Source organism: Saccostrea echinata, unplaced genomic scaffold (assembly GCF_033153115.1).
Source record: "Saccostrea echinata isolate AGI-Se365-2 ecotype Australia unplaced genomic scaffold, CSIRO_AGI_Sech_v1 ptg000001l, whole genome shotgun sequence".
NCBI lineage: Eukaryota > Metazoa > Mollusca > Bivalvia > Ostreida > Ostreidae > Saccostrea > Saccostrea echinata.
The window spans coordinates 33,777,254-33,801,467 of record NW_026889750.1 but is presented as its reverse complement, the minus strand read 5'-3'; the positions used below and the strand labels follow the sequence as shown (position 1 = coordinate 33,801,467).

Below are 24,214 nucleotides of genomic sequence, written 5' to 3'. Positions count from 1 at the left end.
ACTATTAAGAACTATTTTTCATTCGCATAGAAACAGTTATTAGCCGGAAGATAAAGCTAATCGTGAAGAAAGGCCAACCGACGTTTTGATTTTATTGAAACTTTATTTCTCTTTTATCAAATATTTGAGACAATAATGTTGAAAATTTTATTGCTGAATTGTCTTTTGTTGGTTTTGTATTTTAAGTCTGTTTGTTATGTAGAAGATTGAATATTTATTTTCTGTGAACTTTTACTGTATATAGTTTGACCTTAAGACTTCGGTTTTCTCCGTAAAGTCTTAAATCTCCAAGTCGGAAAACCTCGGTGGATTCCGTATTTTTTTTTTACTCCATGCAGATGACGGAATTATTCGATAGTTACCGAATGGTGATTCGTACGGAGATTACCGAAACATTGAAGATGAAAACTTTAGAGGTATTCCGAATCTGTGTCTAGGTCGTTTGTGTGGAAGGTCTTATAATCTCTGCTGGAGGACATTCCACCAAAAATGGCAATGTCAATGGAGACGGATGGAGTGGTTATTAGAAGTGACAGGGAGCGGATTCACAGTGTTCGAGATAGTATGAGTAGAAAAGACAGCATCATGACTGAAAGGGGGAGAGAAGGACAGGAATTAGCATGGGGAAGTGGGACTGGGAAATCCATAGGCGTGTTTACAAGTGGAGGGGATTCTCAGGGTATGTCATTTAAAAAATAACTTTGCAAAAATCTTGTCATTTGCAATCGACTATAATACCGCCATGACTCTGATGATTGACTAGCAGACAAACTATTGTCTGTAGTGGATTCCTCGGGTGTTATTATGTGAGTGTAAAGGAAAAACCCGAGGTGTAACGAACATTACTCAGCAGTGAAAAACCTATGTTCACTTAATATTTTGGGGGGGATGGAGATGATGGATGGGGAGGGTATGCGGAGGGAGAAAGAAATTTTGTATAAAAAATAAAAAATGGAATACATGTGTAACTGTTAATAAAGAGACTGAAATGTTTAAAGTGCTCTATTTATTGATTTGAATTTACTTTTTCTTTCATTTCTCTTTCTGTCCAAATGATAGATTGTCATTAGGAAAAAAAGGGCTAAAATTGTTAAACTGCAGCAAACCATGATGACACTCATAATACCACATTGCTTTGACATTAGTCATGTAATGCACACAATTTGAGCGCACAGGTAGGCCTAGAGTTTAAATCCGTTATTAGCAATGAAATGATTTGAGTTTTGTGATACCTATGGCACGCCAAATTCACAAAAATAAGATAATCATAGTTTCACAATCGAAAAACTAGGTTTATCGGTTGTAAACTATAGTTTACGAATTGTAAACTATAATTAACAACGTTAATCTATATTTCACATCTGTAAACCATAGTTAACGCGATAATCTATGTTTCACAACCGTAAACTATACTTAACACCGAAAACAATCATTTGCGATTGCAAAACATAGATTTTCTGATAAATACAGTTTCACGATTTGTAAACTATAGTTTACAAACCGTTAACTATAGTTAACGATCTGATAAATATAGTTTCACGATTTGTGAAACTATGATTAACAACCGTTAACTATAGTTTACGATTGTAAACTATAGTTTACAAACGTGAATCTATGTTTATCAACAAAATCTATTGTTAACGCTTATTACAGACAGATAAACTTAGATTGGCATTCGTAAACTATAGTTAACAACCGTTAAATATAGTTTTACAGATGAAAACTATACTTAACGAATCGTTAACTATAGTTTACGATTTGTAAACTATAGTTTACAGTCGATAAACCTAGTTTATCAATTGTGAGACTAGGTTTTACTCATTTTTGTAAATTTGGCGTGCCATAGATACCGTATAGATTTGTACATTACTGCAGGTCACTTTAAAATATTCAGAGCCTGTTGCTTATCATTACAGGGCTAGAAATAATTTTTTTTTCACTGGTCACTTGGGCTATCGCCTTAAATTTTTACGTCAGCTCAGTACTTTCACTTGGCCAGTAGATTTTAAATAGACTGGCCCAAAACCATAATAATAATAGTAATATTTTGTTTATATTGTGATACTAAGTAGTACAACTTAACAAAACAAGAAACGACAGAACTTAGAGACACTACCCTGTCAAGTTAACTAGCCCCACCGTGAGTAAATTGTGTTATGCATACAAAAAAATACTGACCCAAAGGGCCCTCTACAATGTACTAGCCCAGATTAAAAATTCACTGGCCCCAGACTAGGGGGCCATTAATTATTTCAAGCCCTGCATTATTGATTTTGATAAGATTACTAAGTACTGTAAGAATAATCTAGTATTTTTCTTTTTCTCTCAATCATGATCGAATTTTAAAATGTTACTACAGTAACACACACTTATAATGAAGTGCCAGGCACAGATGATTTTACATCATTATGCGTAATTTATTTTTATTATAAACATTAAGTTTAAAATATTGGGAATATTATTAATATAATAATTTATTAAAGTCACAAGTAATCGAAATCACTCCACTATAATTAGGCTATGCATCAATTCATTACAAGTGTGTTCACTATGTCAAGCACATTTTACTGTATGGAATGGGTATTGTGAGACATTATTTGTGCTCATAATGTGAGTGGTGGTGACATTGATAAATATGAATTCAAGCATTTCAAAAAATTTCAGGTATGAATTCCAGTGTAAGAGCTGTAGTAAGAATGGGTGCCTACTTGGGTTGTAAAGTTTTCTACATAAAAGAGGTAAATAGTATTAATAATTAAAAGTTACTCACAGTCCATCTAAGAAAAGTAATTATGATATTTAGTTCAATGAGCTATAAAATTTTAAGTTTGCATTTAACTTACAATTGTAAGTCTCTTTCAATGAATGTGAATTCTGTGTTGAATTTACTTGTTAAATTCAGTAGTAATGCCCACACACACACACACACACACAAGAAGAGAAAGAAAAACAGAGACTCTGAGAATGAAACAAAATTTATTGCCTGTTTAGTACAGTATATAAATAATATAAACATGATAAATGTGCACTGTAATATCTTAGACAGATTTCATTCTGTGTAGAGCTGAATTATTGTAACAGTACACATGACTTAATGTAACATTGTAGGGGTACCAGGGTATGGTAGATGGAGGAGACAACATTGTGGAGGCTACATGGGCCAGTAGTTCAGGGATCATGCAGAGGGTAAAGTTACTAAAAACATTAGAACTACTACTGAATTACTAGACTGTTTATTTCCACTTTTAAGAAGATCTAACACTTGTATAGATATTTGCATTATTAAAATAGATCTTAACAGTACATGTATTTTAATGCAGATCTTTTTCATAATTAAGATGCTCTTAATTGCTCAATGTGAGCATTGTAAGAAGAAAATAGGGGCCTAGTAGAGAGGAAATTGTCATCCGCATTGCTTTGTTTGTTGTACAATATATCAACTACCTAATCATGTAGGGAAAGAGAGAATGGGATCTGCAATTACAGAAATATCACAAGTGCTACAACTAAGAAATGTGTTTTGTTTCTCAATTCTCATTAATTTCGTGAACACTTTTGTGTGTTAATTTCATATGCTAGATTCACTTCAGGACTCATGTCCTTGGAAACTTTTTGAAGGAAACAATTAAGGTATCTAAAGCATAAATAGAAAAAAAAATCTTTTTAACCAAAATTTTAATCAAGGAAAATGTGAAAATATTCCATAAATCAAAGTAAAACTTAAGGAGAGGCTTACTGCTGTACCAAAAATTGTCTTCAAAATTATCTGAAAATAGATATGACCTAATGAATTTCACTTAGAAGCATAAGAGTGAAGTATCATTTTCATAAAAGGAAAATAAAAAAAATTAATATATTTGGAAGAAAGCATCTGATTAAGAAATCCATAATACATGTTTGATGTATTAAAATGCATAGGTCACAATGCAAATTTCAGAGACATACGCAACATACCTTACCTATTGATAATTTTTCAAGATGTTCTTAAATTAAGATTATAGTGCAATCAAATGTTCGTATTAAAATGCATAGGTCACAATGCAGATTTCAGAGAATTAAGACATACGCAACATACCTTACCTATTGATAATTTTTCAAGATGTTCTTAAATTAAGATTATAGTGCAATCAAATGTTTGTAGACAAAAAATCAGCATGCATCACCAGGGGTTTTGAAAAGATATCAATAGATGAAAATTCTGGTATAATTTAAAGAAAAATATACAAAAATTACTTAACATACATATTAGATGTTTTGTTTATCCAAACTTGTTTTAGAAGAAGTGTACAACAGCATATATAGACATTAAAATGTAGTACACGGTTCCTTTAAGTATTGGAACTCTTCAACTCCAGGGAAAAAGACAATAAAGTTCAAACTACGTTGCGTGTGTCCTTAAATTAAAATTTTTACTGATTTTTCAAGGAGAGATACAACTCTTATACACATGTAATTAATACTGAATGGTCTTCTTACATTTCATTTAGTTCATGATGTTTGTTCTTACTATCTTTTAAATTCATTTTATAAGCATTTTTTAAGTTGAGTATATACTGAAAATACAGGGATTTTTTTAGGGTCTCTCGGGGGCCGAAATTCGGCCCCATTCCCAATGCTGAAAAGTGCATGTTTTTTACCCAAAGTTATACCTGAAAATTCCCAATATGAAAAAAGTATTAAGTTATAAATTATTAAAATAAAATAATGACAAAAAGGTGTTTATGTCCTCTACATGCGATGTAAGAGCCATGCGAGGAGTTTCGAAAAGTTATTCGGAATACTACGGATGTCGTATGCATATTTTTTAAAGCGGGATTGATGTTTAAAAATTAAAGTCTGGATCGTTAATTAATAAATAAACATGCATCATGTCAGTCTCTCCAGTTTGCCTGGGGCGGTAATTTTCAGGCTGTGTTGAATCACTCTTATTTTTATAAAATAGTCAAACAATACCGATTAACCCTCATCTGGAACAAACCCACTATCAAATTTTATTTTAAAGAACTTCTTACGTAAAGGTAAAAAAGATGACAACGTTGTATAAAAGTGTTCATTTACAATGTTATTACACCCTGCGGCTTTACCATTTTTAAGGTCCTGAACAGTCTCTATTATTTCATATCACTAAAGCTGGTTTAGTTCAGCTTCATACTATAAACAAATAAGAAAAATGATTAAATATTTGACTTCTGCTTTTTTTTTATTTGTAAGAAGATATTTTTCCCAATTTCAACGAAATATTGCTATTTTTCCCAATCTTGAAGGCCCCGACCCCTGGAGTCGAGGGTAAAAAAATCCCTGAAATAGGTTATTCATGTATTTCTCTATTATACATTAAATACCTTTAAAAATAAACTGTTCAAAGCAATTCTATTCCTTTCCTGATGCAGTTGTATATGCCCTACTGGCTGTGCAGGCAGTAAGAGGAATGTTCTTTGTTCTCAGTTTCAAAACAAGCTACACGTAGATGGTGTCTACAGTGATCATATCTATTGATACACTAGCTTGTTTAGTGCATGTACTACAGAACTGCTCCAAAAGTAATATCCCTCATTAAAGTCAGTAAACACTTTTGACAGGGAGGCACAGTGATAGGGAGTGCTCGCTGTCAGGATTTTCGTGAAAGAGGAGGCCGTATGAAAGCTGCAGAAAACTTGGTCAATAATAACATCACAAATCTTGTAGTGATTGGAGGAGATGGCAGTTTGACAGGTGCCAATCTCTTCAGACAAGAGTGGGCAGAACTTCTTGATGATTTACTCAAGAATGGTATGGACATTAAATAATGAAAGTAAGACTCCTCTGTTGAAGGTTTTGCGGTCAAATTTTGAATTTTTAATCAAGAGGTTTTGGGACTGTTCTTTAGCAGCTATTTTTGAGGACTGGACAGTTACACAGCATGATACGGGGTTTGTTCTGTAGGTCGCATTAGCGAGCAGCAGAGAAAAGACTGTACACAGCTGAATATTGTGGGGCTGGTGGGATCCATTGACAACGATTTTTGTGGAACGGATATGACTATTGGAGCTGACACAGCTCTTCATCGTATTGTGGAAGCTGTAGATTGTATTGCCACAACAGCTTCCAGGTAAAGACATTAGAAAAATATAAGGTTCTGTGAATTTTAGATTAACTCTTCAACAGTCATTTGGAAAAAAGCTTGTAAAACGTTGTACAGTTATGGAATCTTTAATAGGGAGACATCACAAATTATAAGGTCTGAGTAAGGTTTTCACCTGAGGGTGCTTGTGACAACCCTACTCAGAACAGATGATTTGTGATGTCTGCCTAGCTGTACTAAACAGTCCACAATAGTGTTATTATCCTCAAAAATCTAAATTTAATGAAATAGAGTATAAAATATTAAGCAAACCCCTAGCATTCTACCACTGCTCTGATTCAATACTTTCAAAATATGTCAACAGACAACTTTGATGTCACTGTTAGAATTTATTCTATTTATTTTTTACTGGTCCTGCATATATAATTATTAATTATATCAAAGTTATCTCGCTTGCAAAATTTTATCTTCTAAAGGGAGACAATACAGTTGTCATCACCCTGCAAATGAGAGAGACATCATGAATTGTCTCCCTGAACAACACAGTTGTCACCACCCTGCAAGTAAGGGAGACATCATGAATTGTCTCCCTGAACATGACATGCTCTAGACCAATCAGATTGACTGTATTATTCTGAAGGATAATAATCTTCTTTGTTGAATGGGAGACTCTAGTTATATGTTACAAATTTAGCATTAATAGTATTAGACCAACATAAATCATTTTGATTTTCAAAAATGTGCTCTTTATATCACATAGTTAATTTAGATTATTTGGATAGCGCCAACAGGTTTGATATATATGAAGTTTTACTGTCATTTTACATCAATCTTCTAAGTTCTAAAGATTTATTTTAATCTTTATGCTTTTCCCCCATCAGTCATCAGAGATGCTTTGTACTAGAAGTGATGGGGAGACACTGTGGGTATGTACATAATTGTTCTGACATTTTTAATTTCATTCTTGTATGCATTCATTCAAAAATAACTTTTTTTTAGTAGTTTATAATTGTATGCAGAATAATTGTTTACTTGAAAGTGAATGGAAATGCAATTATATACATGACACATCCATGTTCCTACATGTATGTGTATGTTTACTTTTGACAGGTACTTGGCATTAGTGGGGGCCTTAGCCACTGAGGCAGATTGGGTGTTTATCCCTGAGTGGCCCCCAGAGGAGGGATGGGAGGAAACTCTGTGTAAGAAACTGGCAGCAGTAAGTGGATCTTGAAAAAGTTAACAAAATCATGGTTCAGTATTGGTTGTTTTATAGAGATTTCAGAAGCTTTTAAAATAATGATATGTTTCTTCTACATTTCATGCAGCTAAAACAACATTCTAATGCAACTGTTTTGTAATCTGCATTTCGATTGGACAATGCACTGTTGTTTAAGGCAGCTAAAAGAGCATTAACGAGAGTGATAAATTTTGATTGTGTCAACAATTAGAAAGCAGAAACAAAATGCTCATCTCAACAAAATAAGACATAAACATCAAACAAAATGCATAAATTGCATTAGAATGTCTTCTCATTTGTGTTTTGCGACTGTTAATGCTGATTAAACAGTTGCAAATTGAATTTACAGGCAGCGCTCTAGCGGAGCTGGTAAAACTCAATTTGCAACCCTTAAGTCAGCATTAACGGTCGCAAATAACAAATGAGAAGACAGTTATTCCCTAATTTTAACATCATACAGAGCTAAAGAGCTCACAACATTTAATAATTTGGTGACTGCATTATAAATTTGAACATGACAAGAACTTTAACATTATACTTTAAATTATCAGAAAAGAGAAAGTAAAATGTTGTATTTCACAGTAGATATTATGTACTGTAATATTTATGTGTACGTAGTACATGTATATTGATTTTGTTCAACCATCTAATGATCCTAATAGGAGCGAGCCATGGGACAGAGATTGAACATTATACTGATTGCTGAAGGGGCAATAGACAAGAAAGGAAATCCCATCAGTGCTGACATGGTTAAAAAGGTCAGACAGCAAGAACTTTAGTCATCAAAGAAATTTAACCAAACACAAAAGACAAGAATTAATTATTGGTCTTTGCATCAAACATATTCTTTCATTGTATACTCTCTAAGACAATGAGTAACTGATAATTATATCTGTTTGTTTGAAGCTTGATTATAAGCTTCACATTTTAATCAACATATATGTATATGTCGATGTACTAGTAGTTCTATGGTACATACTTGATATCTCTTTTCAATGTTTGTAGGTGATAACAGATAGGTTGAAGTATGACACAAGAGTTACAGTCCTTGGACACGTACAGCGAGGAGGAAAACCCACAGCATTTGACAGAATCCTGGTCAGTCAGACTTCCAGTGATGATTAAATATTGCAACATTATATAGATATTTGTCTGATTTTTATCCCTCATGAAGGAAATACAGTAAAACTTGTCTAATCCAAACCTCACTGATTCCATAGATATTGGTGGGATAAGACAACATTCCAGATTTGACAACATTTTAAACAATTGAATTATTGACAGGGCTTAAAAGTTTACGTCGTATTAGGAAAGATTTTGGAATACACAACATCTGGATAAGACAAGTTTCACTGTATGCTATACATAAAACAGTGATGCCCTTTATTGCCTGAAAATCAACAGTGCTATTTTCTGAAATTTACATGTATTTTTATGATAATACATTGTAAATTAAAATTTGTTAAACTTCTGTGTATAGAAGTGTTGCTGATTGATCTTATTTGTGAAATTTAACCATTGTCTGAGTGAAAAAGATCCCTCTGAGCATTGTTTCAGGCCAAAGGATGGGGCTGAATAAATCATAATTGCAAATACATGTATATAATTTGTATACATGTATGTTAAATACATGTCTATAGGGATTTTCATATTGTTCTTTAGAATTCTCACATTCATGGTATGAGTCTTAAGCTAAGAATGTACATTTCTATAAGATTTGTTGGGACCAGTAAAGGGCACATTTTGCTTCAGTCACACTCTCAAAATACTTATTATTTCAATCTGCAAATGTTGAAAAAATTGTTGTCTAATTATAGAATTTAAATTGTAGATATATATAATATACTGGTGCAGTATGACATGGAATGAGTAGGTAACAGTAAGTTGTCAGTTCTTTTTATCTATGGACTTTGTTCATTGTCAGGGTGCCCGTATGGGGGCAGAGGCAGTGTTGGCCCTGATGGATGCTGAACCAGGCACCCCCGCCTGTGTATGTTCATTAGATGGTAATCAGACAGTGAGAGTCCCACTGATGGAATGTGTAGAAAGAGTAAGTGATATTTAAACATCTGAAGTAATGTTGTGGTGGCTGGGTAATACTTTCACTGAGACATTTGGTGACAAAAATAAATGTACTTTTAGTAAAAATATCTTGTTAACAGTGAATTGTTGTAATTCATGTACTTGTATCTTAATAACATTGGAATTTTCTTAATTATGCACAGGAATCAAAAGATTGAAGGCATACTACAAGTGTATTTTGCCCTTTTGTTTTTCTACTATTACTTCTGTGTCATAGCCCACAAGTTTTAAAGTTGTTATGAAGATTGAAACACATATTAAAATTCACAGGCAAATGTGGTTTTCTTAGTATCTTTTATTCCAATTTAAATTGTTGGAGGAAAAATATTTACTTTGCAAATGATAATCACAATTTCAGACACAAGCTGTGCAAAAAGCCATGAATGAAAAAAAGTTTGAAGAAGCTGTCAGGCTCAGAGGAAAGTAAGAAACATCTACACATTAAACTAGATTTTTAAATATCAAAGTATTTTAAGGGCACTGCATGTACATGTACTTTTGTATGTCACCAGGAGTTTCCAGAATAACCTAACAACCTACAGAATGTTGAGCAAACTACGACCTCCAAAGGATAAATTTGATCCATCAGGAACCACTAGTGGGGTAAGTTCAGAAGGAATTTTTCTCAGAAACTACTCGTGTGATAAAGCTAAATACAGCATTCACTTAAGAACTACAGTGTATCTACAATTTATGTGATAAGTGGTCCTCCAAGAACAATGTGTGTTGTAAGTTTTATCAATTCTTCAACAATTCATCTGTTGTAACTTCAAAATTATTACCCAGGAAACATGTACCCTGATATGTGTGATTATCATATGACTTCTTCAAAATTCTATCTGAGACCATCTCCTATGTAAGTTCTGTAGGATTCATAGAGAAAAAATTATCTTTTTGCTAGACAAGATTTTGTTGTTGAAGTGAAGGCATCCAAAAAAAGGAGTATGAAATTTTTAATATAAAAAGTTGATGGAATATTGCAATTTAAATTACCGGTAGTTAGACTTAGCATTCTTGAGAATATAATGTTATGAAGAAATTCCTGAGAATGCAAGATCAGAAAGAATGAGCACTTATTAGTATCTGGTACTGGCTCATATAAGGAGGTTTTGTTGAAGTGTTTGGATTTTTGTTTTCAGACTGGGAAGAAACTGGCTGTAATGTGTATAGGAGCACCTGCCTGTGGGTCTAACGCAGCCATCAGGTCATTTGTCCGTCTGGCTCTGACCAAAAGCTACACTGTCCTGGGCTTTCATGACTCCTTTGATGGACTTCTGTATGGCAATGTAAGGAAGTTATTATCTGGGGAATATTTGGTGTATAATGTAGAGAAAAGGTGGTAGTAGTCTCTCATTACTAACACTAACTCTCTAAGTACAGTGTATCATATGTGTGGATTTGGACTCTTTTTAAAATTTACCCTGAACTTCTCTGTTCCTCATCTGGGGCCCGTTTGACAAAAGAACTTACGACTAAGATCAAAATCTTTAGCGGATTGTAAAATGTTAGCAAAATTAAAGATTCTGTTGAAAATTGCCAATGTAAAAATATCTTACTACATTCCTTTTAAAAAATTAAAACCATTTTCAATATAGTGTAAATAAGAAATTTATAAACAGAATAAAATTTTGGTCTTAGTCGTAAGTTCTTTTGTAAAACCGGCCCCTGCTTATTAAAGCATGTTTAGTTTCATGTAAATGTCAGTGTTATTTTGCATATCAAAATATCAAAATTTTAATTTCATTTCTTTCTTTAAGAATTATTTTGACTTCTGCTGTATCACAATGCACAGATTTTTCCAAAGACAATATTTTGCTTCTGGCAACTAGAAAGTGAACATTTTGTTTACATGTACTCACGAAAAACATGTTTACATTTGTTTACTTTCCTTTTTTGCCAAGTTGTTTATATGATACAAATACATTTGTAAAGTGGAATGTCAAAGCACAAAAACTTCTGTTTTTTAATACATTACAAAATAGGTAAATTTAAGTGTCAAAGTGTAAATCAACAATTAAAGTTTTCTACAAATGTTGTTTTTGGTTGCAGTTGACAGATATTATAGATCCGGTAAGACTTAGTTCCTTATCTGAAAAGTATCTAGCTTTTTTTTCAGCTTTTAATAAGTCAGCTGAGTTATTTGGGCAACCAAGAGCAATCGGTGCACATGCACTGACTGCACTATCTTCAAACATTTTTAACCAAACTGATCTTTTTGAATTTGTTGGTCTGTCCATCTGGAGAAATTTTTCACATTTTCAACTTTTGAAGAACAGCTGCATGCTCAATCATCAATTTTTGCATTTGGACTATTCAGATGAAAAGGTCCTCAAGAAATGCTATATTTCTTTATGTTTGGCTTCTGATATAACCACGAATTTAGATAAACTGAGACAACTGGTCATCATCTATCAAATGCTGCATGTTTAGCCATAGTCTTGGAGCAAATGTTCCACTGAGAATCCTAAAGAACTTTGTTAGTTATCTATCAGTAATGATCACTTTCACATCTGATTACCAGGTAACAAAGATAAATTAAAAAGAATTTTTATGTTTCCTGGATAAAGTTAATAGATTTTTTTTTTGTTTTTTGTGTTTTTTTTTAATGCAAAGCATATACATGTAAATATACATAAAGCTATTATCTTCTTGGCAGTTTTCAATTACCATATTACTTTAATTTACTTTAGTTAAAAAGGATAAAAAGACTATCAAGTAGATAGTTAAAAAATGCTTGTTCATTGTAACAACATATAAAGTAAGTAAAAGACTGCTTCCAATTTTTTATCCTTTTCTTACAATTACATTTTATGTAACATTTCATACTCTTATTTGTCAGAGGTGCGCATATGCTGAAATTTGAAAGACTTAATTTTTACTCCTGTTACACACATAAATAATTTCTACATAAACTGTGAAACAATGGATGTTGGATGTACAGGATCATAAAATAAATATCTCCTTTAAAGATGCTTCAAAATGATTTTGATGATGCAGTGTTTTCTTTATGTGTACTCTTTTTCTTTAAAGTAAATAATTGGTACATGTTCTTCTGTATTGTGTACTGAACTAGCTGTTTCTGTAATGTTTTTCATGTATACATGTACTCACAAATAATAACTGAATATCCTTGCATGAATTTCAATTCATTTATTGCTTCTCAAGGATTTTGCAGTCTCCCTCTACTCTGCCTTACATTAAATATTACAAGCACATAAATTATATCCTTACTTCCCTCATCAACCCTTCTCTGAATGTTATTTACTAATTCTCCTAACATGCTGTCATATAGATTTTTCACAGGGAAATGAATTTTTAATACTAACTGATACATGTGAACTGTAGAAATGAATGCTTTCTTAAATCAACTGTCTGTTGATTTGTACCAGTTGTTAGGTATTGATATTCTTGTTTGTCTGTTGTCAGGTCAAGCCAATGAGTTGGACTGATGTCCATGGCTGGTCCAGTTTTGGGGGTTCTCTTCTAGGCACAAAAAAGTAAGTGATTTGGTGCTCAAGTTTTGAAAAACTTGAAGACATGTTAAAAAATTCCTCAAGATTTACCGTTAATACTTATTAAACTGTAATTATTTTAGATTGATAAAAGAATTGAAAACATCTGTTACATGTATTCTAAATGTGCAATATGACCCAGCTTTTCAGTAATCTTGTTCATGTATGCTACATGTGTATTGTCTCAAACTGAGTGTGAACTTTGTTGTATGTGTAGATGTGTGGGATCAAAATATGGTCTGGACAAAATTGCACAAAAACTCAAAGAATATGATGTCAGTGGCTTATTAATAATAGGGGGATTCGAGGTAGGTTTAAATCAGATCCTATCAAAAGACATAAATGTATAAATATAAGCTACGTATAAATAACGTATGCTATAAGACTAAAACCATCAAATATTTCAGGCATATCACAGTGCTCTACAGATGGCAGAGGCCAGAAATCAGTTTGAGGCTTTCTGTATTCCTATTGTGGTGATCCCCTGTACCATCAGTAACAATGTTCCAGGGACAGAGTTCAGCCTCGGAGCGGACACAGCAATCAATGAAATTACTGACGTAAGTAAAAGATTACCAGCAGTCAATGACATTAAGGACATACAGTAATTTAAAGAGTATTCTTATAAAGTTAAAAAAAGCAGTAAATAAAGTTAAAATCATATATTACAGTATATTTACATTGCAATTTTTCATTATCATTATATGTTTTGAAATATTAACATTTTCAGATTTGTGATAGAATCAAACAGTCTGCACTAGGAACTAAGAGACGCGTCTTTGTTGTGGAAACCATGGGAGGTTATTGTGGTTACCTAGCAACAATGAGTGGATTGGCAGGTGGTGCAGATGCTGCTTATATTTTTGAGGAGGAAGTGAACATTACAAAATTAAGGGTTTGTAGTCAAAAAAGATCTGTCAAAGTTGTGTGAGGTGAAATTAAGACCTCTTGCCATAGCTGTGTTCAATATGACTATTGAAATGATATTCTGAATCATTCTTTAATTAACATTTAAATGAGTTAAATTTATTGATGTAGGATGATGTCTTCCACCTGAAGGACAAAATAGTGAACTTGGGTGTTCAAAGAGGACTCATTTTAAGGTAGTTTTTAAGGTTTTAAGGTGGTGTACTCATACATCTTAATCTACTGTGATGAAGAAAGGGAGATTTATACCTCAAGTAGCAGCTTAACTGTCTCATTTTAGACTTGTGTACATATAAAATGAGCTCATTGTCAATGATTCTCTTGCTTTGGTCTTTACTTCTCCCTTTCTTACATGTACAATGCATGCACATTGATTTTAATAGACAGTAAATAGCCCTTAGCCTTTATGTTTGAAGTATGGGTACACTGTATTTTGGGAAAACAATGTAACTATAGAGATATATATGATAATCAGACAGTTCAGCATACATGTAAACTTTTTTTGACACTTCTCTTGGATGAACTGCTCTTCTTCCAATCATCATCAAGGTTTGTTTTCCTTGATTGGAAAATAATTTTTTTTCTTTATTCAGAAATGAAAATGCAAATTCAAACTATACAACTGACTTCATTGAGAAGCTATTTTCGGAGGAGGGGAAGGGGGTTTTCACTTGTCGTAAGAATGTTCTGGGCCACATGCAGCAGGGAGGCATGCCATCCCCATTTGACAGAAACTTTGGAACAAAAATGGCAGCTAAGGCTTTACAGTATATGGCTGATATTGTCCAACATAGTATGAATTCTGGTAGGTATTTCTAATACACAATAAAATACATTGAATTATTTTGTAGCCATTGATATTAATGAACTTACACAGATTTTTCATTATTTTTGTTTTCAGGGACTAATCCCTCTTTTGTATCAAAAAAAAGTTTGACAGGACGCAAAAATCCATTACTTGTTCGCCATTATGGCAATTTAAATTCACACGTTATGAAAAGTCATCACTTTACAAATTTTTACTCAGGTTCACAATAATAATTACAGAAGAAATTTGTTCCTTCACCATTTCTGTACATGTGTCTGCAGTGGTTGTTTTTTGATCACTACACAGCATACTTTTCTATATAATTTGGAGATGGAGTGATTTAAAAAGCTCAATTTAGCATTTCTTATAAATAATAATCTGTATGAATGACTAAGGGTGACCAATGTACTTTTTAGTACAAAAACTAGCACAACATAAACCAAATCTCAAAAATGTCATTTAAACAAAAAATTTTAGGTCATGAATTATCCTGTACAACTTCTGAAAGTGGACCTCATTCAAGGTCAACATTGAACTTAGTTTAAAAGTATTGCAACTTAATATATGTATACATAACCTTTACATAGATAGTCATGGTAGGTTACCCATAATGGCATTATTAAAAACATCTTTCATATCCAGATTTGCTTCAAAAGGACAACAGACTTCATCAATTAACAGACTTTACTTTGCATCAGAATCTAGCCAATGATTAATTTTATACCAATTATGAATATTATTTGGAGTTTAGATAAAAGCTTTCATAGGTAATAGTTATTAGGGGAAGTAAGTAATAATTATTAAGGAAAATTGGGAGTAATGTAATGGTTTGGGCCATGGATATAGGCCTGGGTAGCTTGATGCAGGGGTCCCGGGTTCGATTCCTGGTCCAGCCATACATTTTCTCCTTTCCTGTTACAGATTTGGTGCCGTTGACCACCCCTGGACTTGCAGGTGAAGGTCCTGCCAGGGGCTAATAAGAACTTGGGTTGTGTCTTCGAGGGCGAAGACAATTTAAGGAGGGAGGGATGTAATGGTTTGAGCCATGGATATCGGCCTGGATAGCTCAGTCGGTAGAGCACCTGGCTAGTGATGCAGGGGTCCCGGGTTCGATTCCTGGTCCAGCCATACATTTTCTCCTTTCCTGTTACAGTCAAAAGGTTTAATTTTCCTCATGGAAACAATATACAGAGTACATTATATTTGGTTAAAAAAAATTGGCTTCTTGATCAACTCTACTCTCATTTTTAGCATTTCTACGATAAAGCCTTGGTCATGATGCATAAGTGAAAATTTAAAGATAATATACATGTACCTGTATTTGTGTAATAAGAATTACCCAAAGGTCAAAAGATTTTTCTGTAAATTTAATAAAGAGTGGTTTGTCATTATAAAGAACATGAAACCAAGGAATCGATCACTCCTCTTCAGAAATTTGTGGAAGTATGATTGAAGTATTTATGAGGGTTGTTAGAAAAGGTCACAGACACAGTGTTTTATGGGGAAATTACTGTGTACAGCAAATAATGATGCATGTTTGATTAAATTACTATGTTTGATAAGTATACAAAAATTGAGGTTCATTTACTAAAATTTTGAAAATATACAGTGATTTTTCATTTGAGGTCAATGGATTCATGAAGCAACCGCTTGAATTTTCTTGACCTTAGGTGATGTGACAACCTGATAACAAACCTGTCAATCTTTATTCACAATTCTAAAATTTTTTTATTTCAACAGACTTTACTTGTCTTTTTCTCACTTAAAAAATGTACATGTACTACTATAGTAAGGCATGTTACTTTTATATATATATATATATATATATATATATATTTTGTGGAATATTGGATATCGGTGAGATCCTAAAATTATCGCCCATGCAGTTAAATGTTCATGTATGGAAAAAAAGCAAAATCAATAGGCGCAATGTACAGGCAATAAGCAGGTATCACTAGAGTTGATCATTAAAGATGTTAAGCCTACCATCCTTAAAAAGCTGCTACCATTTGAACACTTTGGTCCTAGATATTTATAGGCAATATCCATTAGCATCTCAAACATTGTAATCTCTATCAGCTATTTTCCTGTTTAAAAAGAACATTTTTAAACAGTTTAGTGCTCCAAGATGTTAAATTTCGTTGCCATTCTTGATTTCGTTTTTACCCATTGGTCATCTATACACTGTAATTAACCATAAAACAATAGAAACTGATTTAATTGAAAATTTCGCCAAAAGACAGTTTATAAATATTGTAGCGACAGGTGAAATATCGTTAATCCTTATGCTCTACAACAGTGCAATTTATAATAACACAAATTGTAAATTGTCTATGATACGGAGCTGCCAACCCTTATGATTTTGGTGTAAGGCTTACGATTTGAGCATCTAAAATACACCTTAAGATTTATTTATTTATTCTTCCAATTTCTGTTTCCCCTGTCAAAGTTAGAAATACTAGAATTTCCATAGCTGTCAACCTTCTTTTTTCACTAATATGAAAAGTCATAGTCCTTACAGCACTTACGTATCTGTGCTAATTTGTAATCCAAATCATTTTTAAGTAAACAATATGGGGAAAAAAGCACCAACTATTGGGCCTAGACAGCCCCTGGACCCCCTCCTTACGGATATTTATTTCCTTACATTGGCAGCTCTGATGATATAATGATAAAGCTGTATATTTTTTTTCAAATCAACGTAAAACATGAAATCTTTCTATATTTATTGAAAAATAAGTACATATTCAAAAGTTTTGGCTATTGGTCTATATAATCTTCATAAGTAGAATTATACACGAGAGTGAAATTTTTGCAAGCAGACTGTCTCGTGTAATTATGCTAAATAAAGGTCTCGTGATTTAAGAGTGATTTACAGTAATCCTCTTTGTATTTTTCCACATTTATTTTACCATATACATGTATGTCATGTAAAAAAGAGTAAAAAAAATGATTCAAAACATTTAATGTCTGAACATTACATATGTTGTTTTCTGTAATGCCATGTTGTATCAGTCCAGTAAAGAGCTCACTGTTCATGTTAACTATTTTACAGCAGGTAAAGTTGTAAATAAAGACCCATCATCTGCAGTTTTACTGGGAGTGCAGAGACGCCATTTGACCTTCACCCCAGTGGAGGAACTCAAAAAGACGACAGACTTTGAGTATGTGCTGTTGAATAAATGAACATTTAAAGTAAATTTAGCATGTAATGAAATGATTATTCATAAATTCATGTATAAATACATGTAATAGTCACTTGATGTGTTATACCATATTCCTGATGTTTAAATGTAGCTAAAAGTATCAGGTATCTGGTACAAATCATGTTAACTTCTCAATTTCCTGTTACTGATGTGCAGATTGGTTTCTGTAATCTGTGATTAACAGAAATAAACTCATGTTACTGGTTTATGGTATTATTTGGTTCATTACAGACACAGAATTCCAACAGACCAGTGGTGGTTAAAGCTCCGTCCACTGCTGCGAATTCTAGCCAAGCACCGGGAAAAGGCTTATCAAACAGAAGGGGTAATGACAGGGGTGGATGATGTTGAGGATGTTGACAATATTTAGATCCACACCTAAAAAGTCTTAGATCCATCACTTTGTCCAATCTGCAAATCCACCTCTTTGTTTAGTTTACCTTGTCAAGCTTAATGTTCCCATGATTCCAAAGACTTTTATGCTACACAGTAGTTAGTGTATGATGCCACAAATCAAAAAACAAAGAAAAGAAAGAAAGAGTTCAGGATACAAGTTATATAGAGCTACATGTTTTTGATAAATTAAATCTAAGTAAAGTTCAGTTGGTTTACAGAATTTTAATTTTGTTAACTAGGCTATTTTATACAAGAGTTCCCTTGAAGAAATAAGTAAATTTATCCATTATTGGGTACGTTTGTAAAACATAGAGTAAGACAGGTTTCCCTATAAATTTACTCACAGTTTGAATTCAGTTGTTAGATTAGTTTTGTTATTAGTGCCATTATTATATTGTTATTTTACATGATTAAAAAAGTTGTACTTTATTAGTTTGTTAGGGTTGATAAAGTTTTCCTAGGAATTCACATATTTTATCTTATAATTGAATGCTGTTACCTTTAATAGAAGTTGTGAGCCAATACTTTTTTTTATTATTATTTTGACATCTATCATCATCGTCATCGTTATACCGTGTGTCATTACAATTAGTGTGTCGGTTACATAGAAGTAGGTTTTACAGGGACATTCAATACGGTATGTTGTTTGTTATCGTATTCTTATCAAGAGATTCTAAATTTGAATTCATAAATTTCAGTCATTGTACATTTATCATTTCTAACAGTAAAAGAATAGCTTACAATTTTTTTTTTCTTTATTCCTGGTGCTTTTTATTAATATGCATTTTTTAATATTTGTAGACTTTTACAGTGTCTGATTTAAATAATAAAAGTTTATTTTTATTGTTGAATGAATGGTATTGTTTGTATTTTTGTTTATTTGTTTGGGGTTTTTTTTTTTTGGTCACTTTTATTTTTTTTTTTAATCAATTCATGCACATGTACATTGTAATTCTTAAATGAAGAAACTTTATTAGAATGAACCTAATTTTAAAAAAAAGAATTGTTTTTTCTAATTTATCTATCTGTTAAATGGATATGCCAAAAAAAAAAACGCATTTCTTTCCACAGTGCAAGGTCAATTAAAAGTTAATTACATCTGCTTAAATACATCAGCTGACGTGCTACTGCTTAATATTTTATTATAGTGCTGCTAATAATTTTTACCTTTAATGTCCATAATTTCAAAATACATGATGTATACATGTGTTTGAAATACACATTATTCAGGTACATGTATTAACATATAGTTTCAAAGAATGAAACTTTTGATGCTTTAAAGGATTATTGTTTAGTTTTATGATATTTGCCAGTATTTTGCCTTTTACAGATACATGTTCGTGCTTTGTGATTTATAGTGAAAGAAGTTTATAATGAGCATGCATAATAAATATACATATTATTACAAATTAAGTCAGATATTGTCACCTCAGAGGAAAATAAAAATGGAGTATTAACTGTGAATTACAGAAAGCATGCAGGACCTCAGGTTGTCCTGGAAGTTTGCTGTTGAAGTTTTTTTTCTACAATAGGTTAGTTTTGAGTTGCCAGTGCTTTTTTACTGTATCAAATGTTGTATGACAATATAAGTTGTTGTTTATGTATTTTTAAGAACTTTCATTATTACATGTAGGGTAATACATCTATATGTCACACTTGGGTACCTCCAGTACAAGCTTCATATTTACTACAAGGCTGGTGAATGCTTTTTTTTTTAGGCCAAGCTAAAAAAATTCCTTGTTTGCAGTTGCCAACCTATAATTTTTAGAATGGGTAGGTAGGAAGTTTTTTTTTTAAGAAAAAAAAGACTGTTGTTTTCAGATTTTTGTAAGACAACAAATAATAGAGATTTCATAGGCTTACTAAACATAAATATAAGCTCCACTTGTTATAAGCCATTGATTGATAAAAACAAAAATAGAGAATGAAACAGTTTCAATATCTGAAATCTTGAAACTTATAAAAAAAATGATACAAAATAGCTTAAAAAAAAGTTTGGATCAGATGCATTTTCAGTGGATCAGTAGGCAACTGCAAACAAATTTTTATTTTAGGCTTTAGTCACTTCATCAAGGGCTAATTTTTGTTATGACAATAACATTTATGAATAGAATAACTTGAAAAAAAATTAACCTAAAGACTCCATATTTAATGTGTAGGTGATGGAATTGAGAAGGACTTGTTCATTTGGGGTCATGTGATCAAAGGTCAAGGTCAACATTGACAAGTCATTTGCCTATGAACACACACTGTTTTGTGAATTGAACTTTGAATATTTCAGACTTCATATTAATAATATAATATAGGTGGAAGGCTAATTATTATAGAAAAGAAACCTATAGGTTTTGTGAGCACTTGAACAAAGTCAAAGGTGAAAGGAACAAGATTATTAGAAACATGTAGCATGACTTCGTCAATTTTCCAGTTTTTAATTTAGTGATGAAAGTTGATGGACAAAGTAAAATTTTATATGTGGGAGATCTGATATATTCTCTTGTTAGTTTCACAATTAATGAATACCCAGTCATCTTTCATTACCCCCCCCCCCCCCTTTTCAATGATTTTAGCATATAGACTTGAAAGCAGACTAGTTTCAAACAGTCAAGATTATAGTATCATTTCCAATTTCATGTAACATATTACAGATTTGTAGTATTTGTTGTAGCAAACATGATAAGAAAATGGTCTTGTTAAGTCTTTTAATTGTCAAAGTTGTTGTACAAATAGTCATGGCAGATGTACATGCATTTAGTTGCTTTCCAAGAAAATCCACATACCAAAATAGCATTAAAAATATTTTGTGCTTAAAAGTTTTAAGATTGCTTTGATATTACTACCCCCTTTCCTCATCTGCATTGGAAATTTTAAAGCACAGCATTCTGCACCTTTTATATCCATGGGTCAATTTGTTTAACACACAGGGTATGAACAGAAAGCTTTTTTTATCCTAAACTCCCCAGGTATACCCTATTGATCACTATTAACTGTTTCTGTAATAAATGTTTTATACTTTAAATTTTATCTTATCCAGTCTCTGTAATGTTTTTTTGAATCTTTGTTTTGCTGTCATAGGTGAAAGTAAATCTTCAACAGCAACATTTTGTGTTCGTTTTATCCCTGACAATTTGATTTAATTTATGTACAAGTCAGAAACAATCAACCAGTTGCAAGTTCTGTCTCTTCTGAAAGCTTGGATGGAAAGGGGGGGGGGGGGGGGGGGGGCTGGAAATATAATTTTAACTATGCATGAAGGTCAACAATAACACATCATGGAATCCAACACTTTACTTTTCTAAATAGATAGAATGACCTGTATAAAGCACAACCTGCATACTGCCCAGATCTGAAAAGATGTTGGATGAAATACCAAATGGACATTTATTAAACAAACACATATAACTGCTTAAATCTTATTTGGAATTCATTTCATGTTGTAGGTTATTGACTTGTTTATGTCAATATGTTTGCTGCAGGTCACTGATTTTAGTTGTGTCTTCATTTCAACAATATAAGGTCAATGACAGATTGACTTGGTGGTCTGGAAAAAAAAAACTACTCTACTTTTAAGGTAGCAATTTCTTGCCAAGCAGCAAGGCAGATGGGAAAAAAATTGAATATACTTTATTAATAGAACATATTAAATCTCAGAAAATGGCAATGGTTCAACCATAATGCTTTATACTGGTATGTAAACCAACCATGCAGAGAAGGGACACACTGGTCAAAAGCAAGCACTGGTAAGAGGGCAGTGAAGTAGGTGCACAGTCTACTTGATGTAATTGAAGGCATATAAATTTCAGTCAGTCAGTAACAGTGTCAGTATAATAAACCATCATCACCCAGCTTACATGATTGTGGTGATCCAAAGTATAAGTAGATATAACCAGTACTGCATCACATCCTCGACAGTTATAAGAACCCTTTTTTACAAAGTGATGCACAATAATATCTGGACACTGAATCTACCACATATTTAACCTTTATACAGATTTTTCAAGCCCCAGACATCCTCCATCTAGATTTCTACTGGATTTGGAATGGATGAAAATAATCAAGCAACATATATACAGGATTTTCTGTACAAAGAAAAGAATATGGAACCAAAATTTACAAGTCACCCACCCACATGACCAAGATACATTAGAGGAAAAAAAACATAGTCAAAAAATTGCAACTCTAGATCTATACTTAACCTAAATTCTAATGCAATTCTAATGCAACTGTTTCGTAAAACACATTTTGATTGGCCAAGGCACTGGTATTTGAGGCAGTAAAACGATCATTAACGAGAGTGAAAGCTTTTGATTAATGTGACGTCACAATAAAGTGACGTAAAAACACAGCATTCCGTGATGACGTATTTCATAAAACAAAACTCAACAAAATAAGACATAAACCTCAAACAAAATACATAAATTGCATTTAAGAATGGGAATAACCATCTTTTAATTTGGTATTTGCGACCATTAATGCTTACGCGACACCGGTAAAACTCAGTTTTTGACCATTAAATCAGCATTAACGGTCTCAATAACCAAATAAGAAGATAGTTATTCCCTAATTTCTAGGTTGCCTGAATCACTCTGGTGACCTATTTCTATCTGATTTTGTCTGTTTAAAACATTTGAATATTTTCAGCTTCTCCTTGGAACTGCTAAATTACTCTAAGCTTTCATTACTTGTGATAACTTCAGTTTGTTGTTTAAATATTTTAACATTAAACTATTAATGCCACCAAAAGTTATATTTCTAAATATTCATACTGATGGATTTTTCGAAAAAAAATTCATTGCAGATTTCTTTCTCATTGTGACATAATCAAATGTGCACAAGAAAGTCGCCCTAATCATATAAACTGCGTACCTAGTTTTAACGACGTCAGCAAACCTGTGACCTATGTTAACTAGCCATAAAATGATGTCATTTTTTAAAGATGCACATATGCAGTCACCAAGGGTCTAAATGACATTTAATTCATTGTTAGCTAAAACTAAGCAGTTTCATTTTTTCAGAAATTCACAGGGCCAAAAAAGGCCCCAAGTAAACCGTGTTCTTTGATCTATGTTTGATAACCTCTACCCTAAAAATTTATTATAATATTATAAGGCAAGGAAATGCAAATACACTCTGAGGTGAGCCTTTAATTAACATCCATTTTTCTTAAGGTGTAAAACGTCTAACTGCATCTATAAATGTCATTATACACAGTTTAAGGAAGCTCTAAACACTAAAAAAAAGTGCTTTTTGGGCTCGGAGAGAATTATATCATATAAAGGTGTGTATATTGAGACTATATGTATTTAATTCATTTTCAACATAGGGTACCTGCCTCATTTCCGCAGGATAAATGTTCAAAGACAATGTACTATTCATGAACAGAAATCACTGTTGTTTACTTACATTGGGAAAATCAATGGAAATAACAAATTTAATTACTTATTCTTGTTATAATATAATGCTAAGAATATTTTAATCTATTATAAATTGTGTAATTAACAGTAAATAACCATTTTTTTTTCTATCTTACTTCTAAGGGCAGATCACTCTTACTGCATACAACTACCCTACAAGTAGAACTCTTTAGTGTGCAGTGTTTAGAGCTTCCTTAATTCACTTCTTTTTTCAAGGTTAAAGAAAGCACCAAAATTAGACCAAAATGTACTTAATTGACAAGAGTTATGCCCCTTTCCTATAGTACAGTGTAATTTTCATGGAAAGTTTATGAACCCCATGTAATGATTTCCCGTCATCTGAATTTGTCACATTTACTTTATGCATCCTAGAGTTTATTTATAACAAAAGAAATTGTAATGTGTTGCAATTACATGTAGTTTGATGTTTCATGGTAAATTCACTCGACTATTAAGACAGGCTCCAACGTATTTAGTAGAGAAATTAAATGAAAGGTGTTTTTATATAATCATTTACCATTCTGTCGATCCTGTACAGGGTTGTATTACACTCAGGTGACCATTAAGGCCC

At 32.5% G+C, this 24,214-nt stretch overlaps 1 protein-coding gene across 2 annotated transcripts; it reads left to right on the top strand.

Annotated features, from left to right (window-relative positions):
* Nucleotides 1-392: 392 nt before the first annotated feature.
* Nucleotides 393-21,330, top strand: LOC133190236 (ATP-dependent 6-phosphofructokinase-like). 2 transcript variants are annotated; one of them, XM_061325750.1, is made up of 22 exons: nt 393-679; nt 2,665-2,738; nt 3,109-3,186; nt 5,580-5,769; nt 5,923-6,088; nt 6,943-6,987; nt 7,172-7,280; nt 7,964-8,059; nt 8,307-8,399; nt 9,226-9,351; nt 9,742-9,806; nt 9,896-9,986; nt 10,523-10,669; nt 11,433-11,453; nt 12,810-12,880; nt 13,113-13,203; nt 13,303-13,455; nt 13,626-13,790; nt 13,934-13,998; nt 14,416-14,627; nt 17,686-17,794; nt 18,068-21,330. In XM_061325750.1, exons 1-22 carry the CDS (start codon nt 490-492, stop codon nt 18,204-18,206), a joined length of 2,496 nt encoding a protein of 831 aa, XP_061181734.1. In that variant the 5' UTR covers nt 393-489; the 3' UTR covers nt 18,207-21,330. The 2 variants fall into 2 exon arrangements, with proteins under 2 accessions (XP_061181734.1, XP_061181740.1); XM_061325756.1 differs by lacking the exon at nt 11,433-11,453.
* The last annotated feature ends 2,884 nt before the right edge of the window (nt 21,331-24,214 follow it).